Genomic DNA, 15,337 nt, shown 5'->3' on the forward strand with positions numbered 1-15,337 from the left:
ATAAGAGCTGCATCCCACTGAGCAGCCATACTCTTAATGTCTAAGCTATCAAGCACAGCAACAGGACAACCATCTGAAATTGTGGGGGGAATGAAAGAGAGTGCATTACCTTTACCAGTGAGTTGAGTACCTTTAAAGAGACTCACCCAAGGTGTTGGTGGAGGGGCACCACTCTCACACTGCTCCTTTGAAGAACTAGGCCTATGCTGAGTAGTGTTTATGCCAAATTTCGTCTAAGGGCGATCTTTGGCTTAGGTCGACACTAACTAAGCGATAATCAAATAAGGGAAGACAAAAAGAGACACGACACAGAGAAGTGTTGACGCGGAAAACCCAGGAATAAGGTAAAAAACCGCGGATAGCTATGAGGCTATCAATCCACTAAGTTTCCTATATGATTGTTTTTATCTTATTCTAGAAATCAATGTAGCAAAATTAAAGAGCGAGTACAAGAATAATATGAACGCTTAATAGCTTGAGAATGTGAGTGCTTGAGTTAACATGTCCCTCGCTTGTCATCGTCTTCATGCTTTTATAAGATATTTCCAACGGTCTAGTTGGTTGAGAGAATCCCACAAAGATAGGGATATCTTTGTTACACGTCTCTTTAGTCTTCAACCACCTCCGCGCTTCTCGCGCATGTCTTGGACTCATTCCTGCTAGTGTGACGGCGCTGCCTATCATGGGCTTTAGGTTAACTTATCTTTATCAACCTGTTCCTTGAGGAAGCGTCTCTGTTGCCTGTGCGTTGTCGCCCGTCCTTCGTCGTTTATGCCTCGTCGTACGATGCTACGTCGGATGTATCTCCCTGGAACTATGTTTACCTGCGACACGACAGAACCTGGTTGACACGACATGATCAAACGTTAGAGCGGTTATGTCGTTAGTCCAAAAAGTGGGATAACAGTTTGCCCCCAATTGTGAATTTGCGGAGTCACACAGAGCAAAAGAAACAATTCAAATTTAAAAAGCAAAAACCGTCTTCAACTGCCTAGTTCGTGGGACAAAACCGTTCAGAATTCCAGAGTAATAAATATCAATTCACGACATGCAATAAAGTTCTTCACACCAAGATTTTTCAAAAAATTTCTAGATCTGAAAGCAGGAGAGAGAAGAGGGAGAAAGCGAAGTCGATTTTCGCACTGAGTTTGCTCGATTTCAGGTAAAATTTGCTTTCTTTTTTCGATTTTCTTGTAGATTTTTGTAAGTGAGATGGGTAGATCTAAGTCGGTTGTAGCGAGAGGAAAGGGGGAGTTGGGATCCACTCGGGTTAAGTCCCTTAACCCGATATATTCTACTGTGGTGGATCCGGCGGCGTTTGTTGAACTTGCTGGTTTGCCGCCGTCGGCGGAAGTGATGATTCCCGGCTCGGACGAGGAATCCTTTGACTGTCTAGAGGGGTATGTGGTTATGTATGAGTATCCGTTCACAATTGGCTTCAAATTTCCTTTCACTCCTCTAGTTAGGTCCTTTATCGAGGTTTTCCATTTGAGCCCGGGTCAGTTGATGCCCCAGATATGGCGGGTTTTCACGGTGGTGCACGGAGTTACTGCAAACTGGCGTATGCCGTTTGACCTGTCTGACTTGATGTATACTTACGACCTAGCGCTGCAGAAGTGTTGTAGGTATACCTTGGTCACGAAGAAGGGGAAGACGAACTTAGGTGTTGGTTTAGGTGTGAACGACAGGGGTTGGCAGAGTCGTTTTGTCTTCGTAGGCAAAGATTCTCTGGGAGATAAAGGGCGGTTTCTGGTCGAGGGATGGACGACGGAAGGTAAATGTGTTGTTTTGTCTTTGTTTCTCGTCGTTTTACTGAACGTCGCCTTACTTGGTTTTGTTTTGCAGTTGTCAAGGAGTCGTCGTTGAATGAGTTGAGTGCTGATTCTGAGGATAAGTATCGGAAATTCTTGGGTTATTCTGTCGAGGATAGGTCTTTTAGTCGCGACGGGGAGTTTTTAGACGAGCAGGAGGTGAACCGGTCAGGCGACGTCGCCGAGAAGGAGGAAATAGACGAGGAATCAGGTCAACTGACTCGTCGTCGGAAAAGGTTGGATTTGCTTGAAGAGGTAGTGGCAAACTCGTCGTCCGCCGAAGGTGAAGTAGGCGATATGGCTGACAACTCAGGTATTTGACGTTTGTTTATTTCGGGGTTTGTAATATTTTTGTTTTTGCTTTGGATAGTGTTTGACCTTGATCTTTTGTATTGGGTGTAGAGCACACTTTGTCGTCTAGGCCTGTGTCAAGGATGTCTCAGAGCGAGATTCAGGAGCGTGCGAGGAAGCGATTGAGGTCGTCCTCGACTTCTGGTGGACAAGGTATGACGGTCGTACCTCGGTTTTCTGCGATAGGTTCGTCGGCCGAGACGCCTGTCGTCATAGGAGCCGAAGGCTTTCATCCGATTGCTTCGTCATCGCCCCCACAGCCGTTCAAGGCGTCGTCTGCTGCTGTCGACGTTAGTAAAGTGTCTGCTTCGTCGGCCAAGAAGCGTCCTGCTGAGACGAATCCTGTCGAGGATACGGTTATCACTTTGCCCCCAGGCTTCTTGGGTGATAAAGAGGCGTTTGTTATATGGCCTTTCGCTGATCGCTTGATCTTGCCTACGACGTATCGACGATATCACGAGGTGGATCCTCTTCCTGTCGCGTCGGACGCCGCTGAACTTAGTCTGCGGGTGAGTTTTATTTAGTTTTTTCTTCTTTTTTGTTTGCAAAAGATACGTGTTGTGTAAATCTTTTTTGGCATTGGTTTTGCGCAGGCGTCGCAGGCTGCCTTGGCTGTACGTAGGCAATGGTCGTTGCTGTGCGACGAGGTGACGAATGCGAGGCAGCTGATGGCGACGGCGAAGAAGGCGGCCGCGTCGTGGGAAGCGAAGTGGAAGGCTGCTGAGAAGAAGGTCGTGGACCTTGCTGCGGTGGTTAAGGCCAAGGGTGATCAATTGAAAGGTAAGGATAAGCAGTTAGCCGACGTGGCTAAAGATCTGGAGAAAGTGAAGGAAGAGCTGGCCTCGACAACGGAGGAGTTAGATGGATTGAGGAGCTTGTACGACGCCCTGCAGGAGGAGGCGAAGGACGTCGAGGCTCTCGCTATATGGAGGACGCGGGCGCAAATGATGTACTCTTGCTTGATTGGGGAGACTAGCCTTTGGCCGTGTCAGAAGGAGGTGGACGACTATCTGGCTAATGGCGGTACCATGGCTGACCTGTCGGTGCCTGTGGTGGATTCGGAAGAGTTAGCGAAGACGGCTGACACCGCCAGTACTGAGGCGACAGAGGTGGATGCGGCCTTGTTGGTGGTGGATGCGCCTGTTCCGGACCAAGAAGGGGAGGTGTTAGCTGTTAAGTGCGAATAGGAGGCTCTCGTCGTCGTTTCTCAAGACGAGACGTAGGACGTGGCGTCGGTGGAGGTTCCAGTCGTGACTGACGCCGTCGTGCCCCCAGAGCAGGAGTCGGAGCAGGAGGTCGTGGCCTCTACACAGGAAGAAGGGATGTAATAGTTTGTAGTTTTCGAATTTTTGTTGGTTTTTGTGTTTTGTTTGTGAATTTCTTTACTCGTCGTCGATGGCGACGACGAGGTGGTTTGGATGACTTGTGTTTTGTTTTCGTGTTTTGGATGTTTTTACTCGTCGTCGGTGGCGGCGGCGAGGTGTTTGGATAATTCTTGTTTGAATTTCAGAAGTTGTGGCCTTAGGGGTCGCGCAATTTGTATTTTGCTATATAAGTGTGTTCCTCTTTTTTTCTTATTTGCGTGTGTTCTTTGTGACTCTTGTGTTTTGAAGCTTTCGTCGTGCGTCGTGTGGCATGTGTCTTACGGGTAACAAATATTGAAATGGTGGCATTACATGTATGTAAAACCGTACCTGTATCGGTTGCTCGTTGTTAATCACTTGGGATTCACTTTCTGTCATGCGTCGTGTGTTATCTTCTGCAAAAGAAAACATGGGTTGCTAGGAGGATTCGCCGTTGGGGATGCCAACGGCCCTCCGATGCCTAAGTCAGTAATAATTCCAAACAAATAAAGCGATAAAAAATAAGGAAGAAGGTAGGAACGATGGTACGACAACTGATAAAATTGGCTACGACGGATATTTTAAAAGTGATAGAGTTTAAGATGTGTAGCGTTCCAGCTTCGGGGGACCGACTTGCCGTCTTTGGTGACGAGCCTGTATGCCCCCTTTCCGACGATTTTATCGATCAAGTATGGTCCTTCCCAAGCTGGCGCGAGTTTACCTGCGTTTAATTCTTTTGTGTTTTGGAACACTTTGCGCAACACCCAGTCGCCCTCCTTGAACATTTTTACTTTGACGTTTTTGTTGAAGCATTTTGCCACAATCTGCTGTTGCGACGCCATTCTTATCAACGCTGCTTCTCTGAAGTCTTCTGTGTTGTCGAGGTTTTCACTAAGTTCGACGTCGTTCTGCTCTGGCGTCATGAGTCCATATCGTGCACTGGGCAGCGTCACTTCGGGGGGTAGTACTGCTTCGCACCTGTAAACGAGTGAGAAGGGAGTCTGTCCCGTCGCCGTCCTAGGCGTTGACCTGTTGGCCCATAGGATGGATGGCAGCTCTTCTGCCCATCGTCCCTTCTTATCTTCCAGCCGCTTCTTTAGCGATGCGATGATTGTTTTGTTGCTGGATTCCGCCTGTCCATTTGCTTGGGGGTATCTTGGCGTTGACGTCTTTAGCTCGATGTTCCACGTCTTGCAGAAAGCCCTAGTTTTGTCGCTGATGAATTGGGATCCGTTGTCGCATATGATTTCCGATGGCACTCCGAATCTGCATATAATGTTAGTCCATATGAACGAACATACCTCTTTGTCTCTTACCTGTTGGAACGCACCTGCTTCTATCCACTTAGAAAAATAATCTGTTAGAGCGAGCATGAAGACCTTTTGTCCTGGGGCGACGGGTAGTTTACCGACGATGTCCATTCCCCATTTCATGAAAGGCCACGGAGTTAAGGTGGGGTGTAAAAATTCAGATGGTTTATGTGTCATACCTGCGTGTCGTTGACATTTGTCGCACTTAGCTACGTACCTCATTGCGTCCTTGAGCATCGTTGGCCAATAGTATCCGTTTCTTTTGATTCTGGTTGACAGGCTTCGTCCTCCTTCATGTCCGCCACATTCTCCTTCGTGGTATTGCTTTTGTAGTCTTTCCCATTCTGTTTTTTCTGCGCATCGCATCAACATTCCGTTCGCTGATCTTTTAAATAATACACCCTGCAAAATAACATATCGTGAAGCTTTGAAAAGTATCTTCCTGGCTTCGAGCTTGTCGTCGGGTAGGGTTTCATGTGTTAGGTAGTCGAGGATGGGCTTGGTCCAGCTGTCGGTGTTTGTGGTTGATAGGACAAGGCTGGCATCTTGTGGTATGTCTTTTTCAATAGCGGGTGACAATAGGTGTACTAGAGGTATGGTCGAACTTGTTTAATGGAGAGGGGTTTGAATTTGGAGGCTAGTTTTTTTGCTTTTTCGAGGTACAAGGTCATTTTCAGGTCTTTAGCCTCGTAGTCGCTGTTGATCTGCTTGACGACTAATTGTGAGTCGCTAAAGATGTTGAGTCCACTTGCCCCCAATTTTTCAGCTAGCGTCAACCCGGCGATTAATGCCTCGTATTCTGCTTCGTTGTTTGTCGCTTTGAAGTCGCAGCATATGGCTTGTGCTATCATGTCCCCTTGTGGTGACTTTAGCACGACGCCTAGACCTGCACCGCGAAAGTTAGACGAGCCGTCGACGAAGAGCGTCTATATCTCTTCTACGTTATTGATGAGTTTGACTTCGTCGTCCGCTATTTTCTCCAGGTCGGGGCTAAAGTCTGCCACAAAGTCTGCTAGTGCCTGCGATTTCACCGCCGTTCTTGGTTGGTATTTGATGTCGAAGCTTCCTAGCGCCATCGTCCATTTCTCCATTCGACCTGTTAGTTCTGGTCTACGCATCACAGACTTGATTGGATAATTAGTCATCACCACTATTTGGTGAGTTTCGAAATAATGCCTTAGTTTTCTAGCTGCAGTAACGAGTGCTAAAACGAGTTTTTCGAGGGAGGAATACCTGGTTTCCGCTTCTAGTAGCGACTTACTTATGTAGTAAATAGGTAGCTGTTGCGTTTCGTCTTCTCGGGCTAGGACCGCGCTGACTGCTGTGGAGCTGACGGCTAGGTACAGTTGTAGGACTTCGCCTTCTTTGGGTTTGGACAGGAGGGGTGGCGACATCATGTATTTTTTGAGGTTTTGCAAGGCTGCTTCGTGGTCGTCGGACCAGTCAAAACCTTTGTTTTTACGCAAGACGTCGTAGAATAGACGACACTTGTCCGACGACCACGAGATAAAACGATTTAGCGCCGCCACTCTTCCTGTCAAGCGCTGTACCTCTTTTATGTTCCTGGGGGATTGAATGTTGATGATTGCGCGCACCTGGTCGGGGCTAGCCTCGATTCCTCTTTGGGTGACGATGTAACCTAAAAATTTCCCTGCAGACACTCCGAAAGAACATTTAGTTGGGTTGAGTTTCATACCGTATTTTCTCAATATGTCGAAGGATTGTCGTAGGTGTTCGACATGGTCGTCGGCCTTCCTTGACTTTACTAGCATGTCGTCGATGTAGACCTCCATCGTGTCTCGAAGTTGGTCTTTGAACATTTTGTTGACCAATCGCTGGTACGTTGCACCTGCATTTTTAAGACCAAAAGGCATGACTTTATAACAATAAATACCTCTGTCTGTTACAAAAGATGTTTTCTCCTGGTCGTCTGGGTGCATAAGGATCTGGTTGTATCCGGAGTAGGCGTCCATAAATGTTAGTAGCTCGTGTCCAGCAGTGGCGTCGACCAGGGCGTCGATGTGCGGCAGCGGAAATGGGTCTTTAGGGCATGCTTTGTTGATGTCTGTGAAGTCGATACAGACTCTCCACTTCCCATTCTTTTTACTGACGACGACGACATTTGCTAACCAATCTGGATACTTGACTTCTCTGATTTTCCCGGAGTCTATCAGTTTTTGGATTTCTTCGTCTATGATTTTATTTCTCTCAGGTGCGAATTTTCGCCGCTTCTGTTTCACTGGTTTGAAGTTGGGGTCGACATTGAGTTTGTGCACTAGTGGAAAAAGGGTCATTTGCATCGCACTTTTAAGCACATTTGCGTCGCACATCGTGCGTGGCAAAAGCTCTCGACGCAAATGACTAAAAGTCATTTGCGTCGCACATTTGTGCGACGCAAATGAACCTTATTTGCGTCGCACAATTAGCTAATGTGCGACGCAAATAACTTTTCAGGCATGGTGCTGAAAAGTCATTTGCAACGCACATTAGCTAAATGTGCGACGCAAATGACTTTTCAATATGTTAAAAAAAAATGTCATTTGCAACGCACATTAGCTAAATGTGCGACGCAAATGACTTTTCAATATGTTAAAAAAATGTCATTTGCAACGCACATTAGCTAAATGTGCGACGCAAATGACTTTTCAATATGTTAAAAAAAATGTCATTTGCGTCGCAGATTAGCTAAAGTGCGACGCAAATGACTTTTGGATATTCTAAAAAAAATGAGCTGCTGATTTTATTTAATCCATAGATTAAATAAAATAAGCAGCTTTCAGTACTAGTATATTCAGAGCATAAAAATAAAAGTAAACTAGGTGAAAATTTTGACAATATTTCCTTTGTAATTTGACCCTCCCCAATACCGGGAATGTTATAATACATTAATATATACCTGTCAAAACAGTTTACAACCCAATAAAAGGCAAATTCACCATAGATCAACCAACATGTTGATAACCTAACTACACTTTAAACATAAAAGTTTAAGTAAATATCTCTATCCTGGATATAAAAATGGAAGATGTTAGAAATCAAATCTATGACAAATCAAGATATGACTTTCAATACAAAGATGGGATGCATTACCAACGGTGATAGTCACAGTTAAGGCAGAGAACTTCAAGAAAGTCCAGCAACTGGTGAAAATAAACACTCTTTAGGCTGGCTTGGTTTTGTTCTTGTTTCAACTGGCTGCTGCCAGAATTGCTGCTTTCTACTTCTGCCAGAACTGCTGCTGCTGCTTCTAGCTTGTAATCGATAACTGTTGTTGCCAGAACACCTGCTGCTGCTGCTGCTGCTGAAGCTATGTTCACCAGTGCTCGGACGCTCAAGGGATGAAAGATGTCACCCAATGGATGACCGAACCAGGCAGAGTCGGCCAGCAGATAATTGACGGCCTTAGAAGGATTACATGAGCTGTACTTTGGTTGCAAACCATCTCCATGGTGTCGCACCCCGATGCTGCTCCATGCCACCCTATTCCACAACATGCTCCTCTTGTTTCCTTGATGCCTACCACCCAAAAATTCACATACCATCACTACCAACATCACAACAGAATCAGCTTAGAGACATAATTATGCATATATAACTGCATAAGTAACACTAAGTATTGTACAACATTATAACCAGCATTGTTACAAGATCATAGGTTAAAAACAGTTCCACCAATGTAATGTAATGAAAGTGCTTACCATAGTGTTTAGGGTTGGACAAGATACGCATGAAGCCTTGGTAAACATCACAGAACACAAACTGGGCATCAGAGAGCTCCAAAGGTCAGTTATGTGATCCAACAAAAGCTGATTATGTTGCGAAATATACTGATTGATCTCATTGACACAACCTCTTGTACTTTTAATATTTCTGCCGGAATGAAAGTACCAGTCAACCACCGTCCTAGTAGCTCATTCCATCTGCAAGACACGTGGATGCTTCTTAGCGAGTTTACTGGCTTCAATCTTAACCATTTCCTTGTATTCTTAGCGAGTTTACTGGCTTCAAACCCTAGCTTCTTCTTGCTCCGGCCATCTTTCTCTTCTTTTCCTCAAGTAGAGACAAAAGGTAGTCAAGATCCTTCAGAGACACGTCAGTGCCCTGTCTACATATTATAGATTATTCAAAGAGTGAACTCCAATTTAAAAAGCGATAAATCACTATTAAAACATCCAACTCCACAGAGTTTCCACAGAGTTTCTGACAACGATTGTAACTAAATTTTATGCTAAAATTTATCATTTGCGTCACATGTTTAGATTGGCGATGCAAATGCAGCGATGCAATTAAACGTTTTTGCACTAGTGTCAACAATACGATCCCCATGGTCAAAAAACTTTCCGAATGAAACAAATTCTAATTCTAACTGAGTCTCCGAACTTAATTGAGGTGAAGCTAATTTAACTTGATCATAAGTTAGAGCTAACAGAAGCAACACACATATTTGGTACAATTATGCTTTGGAAAATGGAGTGGGTAAGAGCATTGAGTTCTAGCAGGAAAATGGGCCAATGTCTATATCAGAAACCACTATTCTAAACATCTTTTTGGTGGAAGCAAAAATAAATAGATACACTAAAACCTAATAGAGAATCAAATGTTTAGATAATGATCATTTGATCTAGTCTGCCAGACTAATGTGACCGATGGCATGTATGAGCATAACAGCAATTTTATTTATGAACATCAAGCAGAGACTACAAAACAGAGGACAAGTTGTCCCATAATAGAAAGACAAAAGCATTGTTATTAGGCTATTTCTATCCTAGGAGGCTAGGACAATGGCCTTAAACACCATCACAGTAAGACAAAAGCATTGTTATCAGGCTATACACTGTATATATTTAACCTACCAGTTTATCATAAACTTATCATGAACCTAGACCAAAAGATTTGGGTATAACGAACCTTGTTCTCTTTGCCACAGAAACAAAAAATCTTAAGACTACAAGTGGGATCCGTACAGGGGATTTAAAGTTATAATCCTTATAGGAACACTCATATAACCAAGAGACCAATATAAAGTGAAGCATCAAATCAAAACCCAAAAACACCGAACTATCAACCTAATGTCTCTAAAATGAGATAAGTAAACATAATCTCACCATTTGAGAAAAGGGTTCCCAAAACAGAAGTTGTCACCAGTAAACAAAGCTTGTACAACTCCATCGTAACACCTCTGTAAATGGATGGCAGACGATTATTAAAGAAATAACATAAATTGGATGTCTGGTATCTCATATCTCATAAGGTTGGACCTCAGCTCAAAATAACCCCTAGAAAAATCAATTTTTCCACAGAAACAGGAACACCAATCAAACTTCCACCATGTTTACATAAATCAAGCTATTTAGTCTTAAGAACGAAAAAGGAGACACAATCGTCAACCATTCATCATTAATCCAGTTCAATTTCCATTCAAAGTCAAGTTCAATCACAATAAAACAGAATCAAGAACATTAATTTCAAAGCTGAAGAGAAAATGAGCAAACTCAATAGAATTCAAACGAAAATCCAAAATTACATAAACTGAAGTTCAAAACCCTAACTAAATGAAGAATGAAGGAGACAGATGGAAGCATTACAAAATTCTCACCTCCGACTAACCGTCCCGCCTCCTTCCTCCACCTCGCCGCCGTCAATCTAGTTTCTCCAGAAACCTCCGCCGTCAAGCTTCCCTTTCCAAGGATTTCGAAATAGATGCTTCGATTGCGACAGTAGCAAGGGTGCGACGCCGGCGGTTTCAATGACGCTTCCACCTCCGACACCCTCCTCCACCTCTTCTACGGCCCCGATTCTCCCTCTTCCGTTGTCGAAACCTATGATTTATCTCAAAAAATTGAAGAATCAAAAACTTAAACAAAAGTGAAAGTTCTAAAACCTAAAAGAATTGAAGAAAGGAGGAAAGAGATGGAAGACTTACCTCATTTACAAACCGAATTTTTGTGCAAGAACCTTGCCGGAGGAAAATTTGAGCGGCGAGGTTGAGGAGAGAGAGGCAGAAACTGGATCGAGTTTGAGGAGAGAGGAAGAAGCAGGGAGTTTAGGAGAGAGAGAGAGTGTTTGAGGAGAGAGGTAGAATTAGGAGAGAGTGTGTTTGAGGAGAGAGGTAGAAACCCATTGACACGTCCGAATTTTTTTTACCTCATTTGCGTCGCAGAATTACTAATCTGCGACGCAGATGACTCTTAGAGTCATCTGCGTCGCAGATTAGTAATTATGCGACGCAAATGAGGTAATATTTTGCGTCGCATTATTACTAATCTGCGACGCAAATGACTCTGAGATCATCGTAGAGTCATCTGCGTCGCAGATTAGTAATTCTGCGACGCAAATGACTAATTTTAATGCTTAAAACTGTGAATTGCGTCACATGTTTAAATGTGCGAGGCAAATGCGGTGATGCAAATGATTGTTTTTCCACTAGTGGTGGGTGATGACGTCTGAACTGATTCCTGTCATGTCCTCGTGCGACCAAGCGAAGCAGTCCGAGTTTTCTCTTAGGAATGACACTATCTGACTTCTGATATTGTCAGGCAGCGACGCTCCGATCCTTACTACTTGGTCTGGCTTTGCCTGATCTAGCATAATTTCGTCGATCTGTTGGTCGTCGGGGTCGTCTACCGTCGACCCTGGCTGTAATTGCTAGATGGATGACTTTGATGGTTTCAGCGCCGTTTCGTAACATTTCTTTGCGTCCCTTTGCTGTCCTTTGATTTCCATGACTCCCCATTTGGTTGGGAACTTGATTGACTGGTGGTATGTCGACGGCACCGCCTTCATTTTGTGGATCCATGGTCGTCCCAAAATGACGTTGTATGCTGATGGGCAGTCGACGACGTTGAACTTGGTTATCACATTAACACCTTCTGCGTACGTAGGCAGCGATATCTCTCCTACTGTTCGTAGCGATTCTCCACTGAATCCTACTAGGATTGTCGACCTTCTGATTATACTCTTTTCGTCTAGTCCCATTTCCTGCAGAGCCTCTAGGAACAATACGTTTGCTGAACTGCCGTTGTCGATCAATATCCTTTTGATGAGAGCGTTGCCTATTGGGAGCGATATGACTAGCCCGTCATGATGTTCCTGTATTGTGTCGGTTGAATCTGAGTCGTCGAAGGTTATTATCATCGCCGCTAATGACTTGTCGAGTGCTACTTCGTCTTCGGTCTGCCCCTCTTTGACGGCTTCAGATTCGCCCCTGTTGATTTTTTTAGCTGCAGAAGAAGTTAGTCCACATATATCTGAACCACCAGAAATAACGTTTACCACTTTTTCGAACGTGGGCGGGGCTGGTCGGTCGCTGCTTGGTGCTGGGTTGGGTTGGGAGCTGCTATCCTTGTTGTACGTCTCCTTTCCTTTGTCGCTCAGTAGGTCCTTCAGGTGGCCTCTTTTCAATAGATATGCCACCTCCTTTTTGAGGGAGATGCATTCCTCGGTTGTGTGGCCATTGTCGCGGTAGAAGTCGCACCACTTGCTCATGTCCTTCATAGAGTCTGGTCTGTCACTCTTCTTAGGCCATCTGACGGTACCACCTACACTTTGAAGGGCGTTTACCACGCCTCCGATGTCGACGTTGAAGCCATACTCGGAGATGGGGGGATAAACGACCCATTCATTCCTGTAAACACTGTTAGTATCATCATATTGATTGACATTTTGTACCTGACCCTGGCGGTTGTATGGTTGGTGTCTCCAGCCGTTGTTCCTTGGGGTGTACGACCTCCTGTCGCTGCTGCCCCCTGCTGGTCGCTGAGAAACCATTCGTGTAATCTCGTCGTCTTCAATCCGCATCTGGGCCGTAGCCCTCGATCTGACTTCTTCGAAGTTTGCACAGGGATATTTGGTTAGTTCTCGGTACAGCTCTGAGTTGGGGACGAGACCTCTCTTGAATGCTTCGATGGCTGTTCTGACATCACAGTTTTTTATGCTAATTTTTTCACAATTAAAACGGTTAAAATAATCGCGTACCGACTCGGTAGGTCCTTGGACCAACCGATAGAGGTCACTTGTTTGTTTCTCCAATTGGCGACTGCTGGCGAATTGTTGGTAGAAGGCGTTGATGAGGTCGAACAGGCAGAAGATAGATCCAGGTGTTATGTTCATGAGCCATTCCAGGGCTGCTCCGTCGAGGGTTCCTCCGAAGGATTTGCACATGACGGGCTCGACCAGGTCGTAGGGGATGCCGATCTGCCACATTCGCTGCTTGTAGAAGTTGACGTGTCTGTATGGATCAGACGTTCCGTCATACAGGGTGGTCCAGGTAGGGAGTCGGAGCTGGTGTGGTACCGTCACCCTAGTGATCGCTTCACAGAACGGGGATGCTGCATACCCGTCGGTCGGCTCGGTCTCCACGGGTGTGGGTGCCCCCGGCAGTTTGGTCATCAGCTTCATCATCAACGAGCATCGCTTCTTCATGTGATTTTCCATCTTATTTAGGCGCTTAGTGACGGGGTCCGGTATTGCTCCATCCTTTTCCTCATGTGGCTCCTCGCCGTCGGACAGGTCTTCAGAGTCGCCAGTCATCTCGAATATCAACTTCTTCGGTTTTGCACCTGGCTTGTAACGCGATTGATACTTGTTACTTTTCACGGATTCGAGTTCCTTCTGGAGGTTTTCAATGAAGGCCCTTTCTTGGGCCAGCTCTGCTTGGGCCTTCTCGTAGGCCGCTTTCATCTCTGCGAGCGTCATCTCTTCAGTAGTCATGGTGTGTAGGGTGATTTTGTGTGAAACCTAGTTAATGTCCCCACAGACGGCGCCAAACTGTTTATGCCAAATTTCGTCTAAGGGCGATCTTTGGCTTAGGTCGACACTAACTAAGCGATAATCAAATAAGGGAAGACAAAAATAGACACGACACAGAGAAGTGTTGACGCGGAAAACCCAGGAATAAGGTAAAAAACCGCGGATAGCTATGAGGCTATCAATCCACTAAGTTTCCTATATAATTGTTTGTATCTTATTCTAGAAATCAATGTAGCAAAATTAAAGAGCGAGTACAAGAATAATATGAACGCTTAATAGCTTGAGAATGTGAGTGCTTGAGTTAACATGTCCCTCACTTGTCATCGTCTTCATGCTTTTATAAGATATTTCCAACGGTCTAGTTGGTTGAGAGAATCCCACAAAGATAGGGATATCTTTGTTACACGTCTCTTTAGTCTTCAACCACCTCCGCGCTTCTCGCGCATGTCTTGGACTCATTCCTGCTAGTGTGACGGCGCTGCCTATCATGGGCTTTAGGTTAACTTATCTTTATCAACCTGTTCCTTGAGGACGCGTCTCTGTTGCCTGTGCGTTGTCGCCCGTCTTTCGTCGTTTATGCCTCGTCGTACGATGCTACGTCGGACGTATCTCCCTGGAACTATGTTTACCTGCGACACGACAGAACCTGGTTGACACGACATGATCAAACGTTAGAGCGGTTATGTCGTTAGTCCAAAAAGTGGGATAACAAGTAGCATGCATGTGCTTTGTTTCTGGAAATTGCAAACCCCCATTATCAGTGAGGGTTTCCGTACCATTCTTCAATCCAAGCACAGCATTCACATTCCTCATCATCTCCTTCACCTTTTCCAAAGCAGAGCCTCTAAGAACTCTATTGTCTTGCACACCTTCCACAGGCTCCAAGATCTTTGGAGAAACCACCTGGGTTTGCGTTGGGAGAGAAGGGGTGTAGTTAATAGCAGCGTGATAGGCATCAATGGCTTCCTGCATCTCAGGAGAAGGTGGCTCAGTGTTTGGGTGCGACGGAAACGGAGAAATGACCGGCGGCGATTTCCGAGTTTCCCCACCATAGCTGGGTGTCACATTTCTCAGTTGATGCTGGTTCTTTGGTCTCAAACTTACAGTGTTGAGAAGAGAGGAGGCCTCCTTATTGATTTCTCGAACTTCATGCTTCTGATTCTTCTTCTTCCTCGTCATTTTTCGAAGGGGTGCGCACGATAGCAAGGAACCTTATCCTACGCTCTTTCCATGGCAGAGAGAAAAAGTTTTTTTTTAATCCTCCTTTTTCTGTTTTTCAGACATTATCACACACAAATAAGTTTATTTTAGACAAAATATGTATTTTCATATAAACTAATCAAATAAGTTCAGATAAATTCAGTTAAGTTCAGATAAATTCAGATAATATAAGTTCAATCAAAATAAATCCAATAAAGGAGAGTCTTAACTGAACTTATCTGAATTATACTATTTAAAATAAGTTAAAATAAATCAAACATAACTTAAAGCTAAATTGCTGTCTTATTTTTTCTTGAAAATATTTACAATGGTCCCCGTGAATAATTAAATGGTGTGAAAGACGTAGCCAAGTGCGCAACATGTTAGCTGAAGCTTGGAGATGTATGCGATTATGTCCACGTGATCCATGCAGCAGAAACATGACAAATCTTAAAATTGGTTTTGGTCATCAGACACAAAATTAAGTCAAAGACGGCAAAAGGCATTTAGCAAACTAAAGCTATCTATACTAATATATTAAAAGGCGTTGAGAAAAATGTCTAAATACAATGAG

At 44.6% G+C, this 15,337-nt stretch overlaps 2 protein-coding genes across 2 annotated transcripts; both read right to left on the minus strand.

The window, feature by feature from the left end:
* Window positions 1-7,461: 7,461 nt before the first annotated feature.
* On the minus strand, window positions 7,462-8,974 carry LOC130469655 (uncharacterized). The gene is made up of 4 exons (XM_056839065.1): window positions 8,666-8,974; window positions 8,514-8,574; window positions 7,906-8,331; window positions 7,462-7,821 (listed from the first exon to the last, which is right to left on the minus strand). Exons 3-4 carry the CDS (start codon window positions 8,307-8,309, stop codon window positions 7,803-7,805), a joined length of 423 nt encoding a protein of 140 aa, XP_056695043.1. The 5' UTR covers window positions 8,310-8,331; window positions 8,514-8,574; window positions 8,666-8,974; the 3' UTR covers window positions 7,462-7,802.
* A 2,100-nt stretch (window positions 8,975-11,074) lies between these two features.
* Window positions 11,075-13,524, minus strand: LOC130470152 (uncharacterized). The gene is made up of 2 exons (XM_056839769.1): window positions 11,772-13,524; window positions 11,075-11,079 (listed from the first exon to the last, which is right to left on the minus strand). The coding sequence occupies exons 1-2, from the start codon at window positions 13,522-13,524 to the stop codon at window positions 11,075-11,077; spliced, it is 1,758 nt and encodes a 585-aa protein (XP_056695747.1).
* Window positions 13,525-15,337: the final 1,813 nt, after the last annotated feature.

Source organism: Spinacia oleracea, chromosome 3 (genome assembly GCF_020520425.1).
Source record: "Spinacia oleracea cultivar Varoflay chromosome 3, BTI_SOV_V1, whole genome shotgun sequence".
NCBI classification, from domain to species: domain Eukaryota; kingdom Viridiplantae; phylum Streptophyta; class Magnoliopsida; order Caryophyllales; family Amaranthaceae; genus Spinacia; species Spinacia oleracea.

What these genes read in the sequence shown, in the direction of transcription:
- LOC130469655 (XM_056839065.1), bottom strand. Translation starts at nt 8,309, where the DNA reads ATGTTGTGGAATAGGGTGGCATGGAGCAGCATCGGGGTGCGACACCAT.
- LOC130470152 (XM_056839769.1), bottom strand. Translation starts at nt 13,524, where the DNA reads ATGACTACTGAAGAGATGACGCTCGCAGAGATGAAAGCGGCCTACGAG.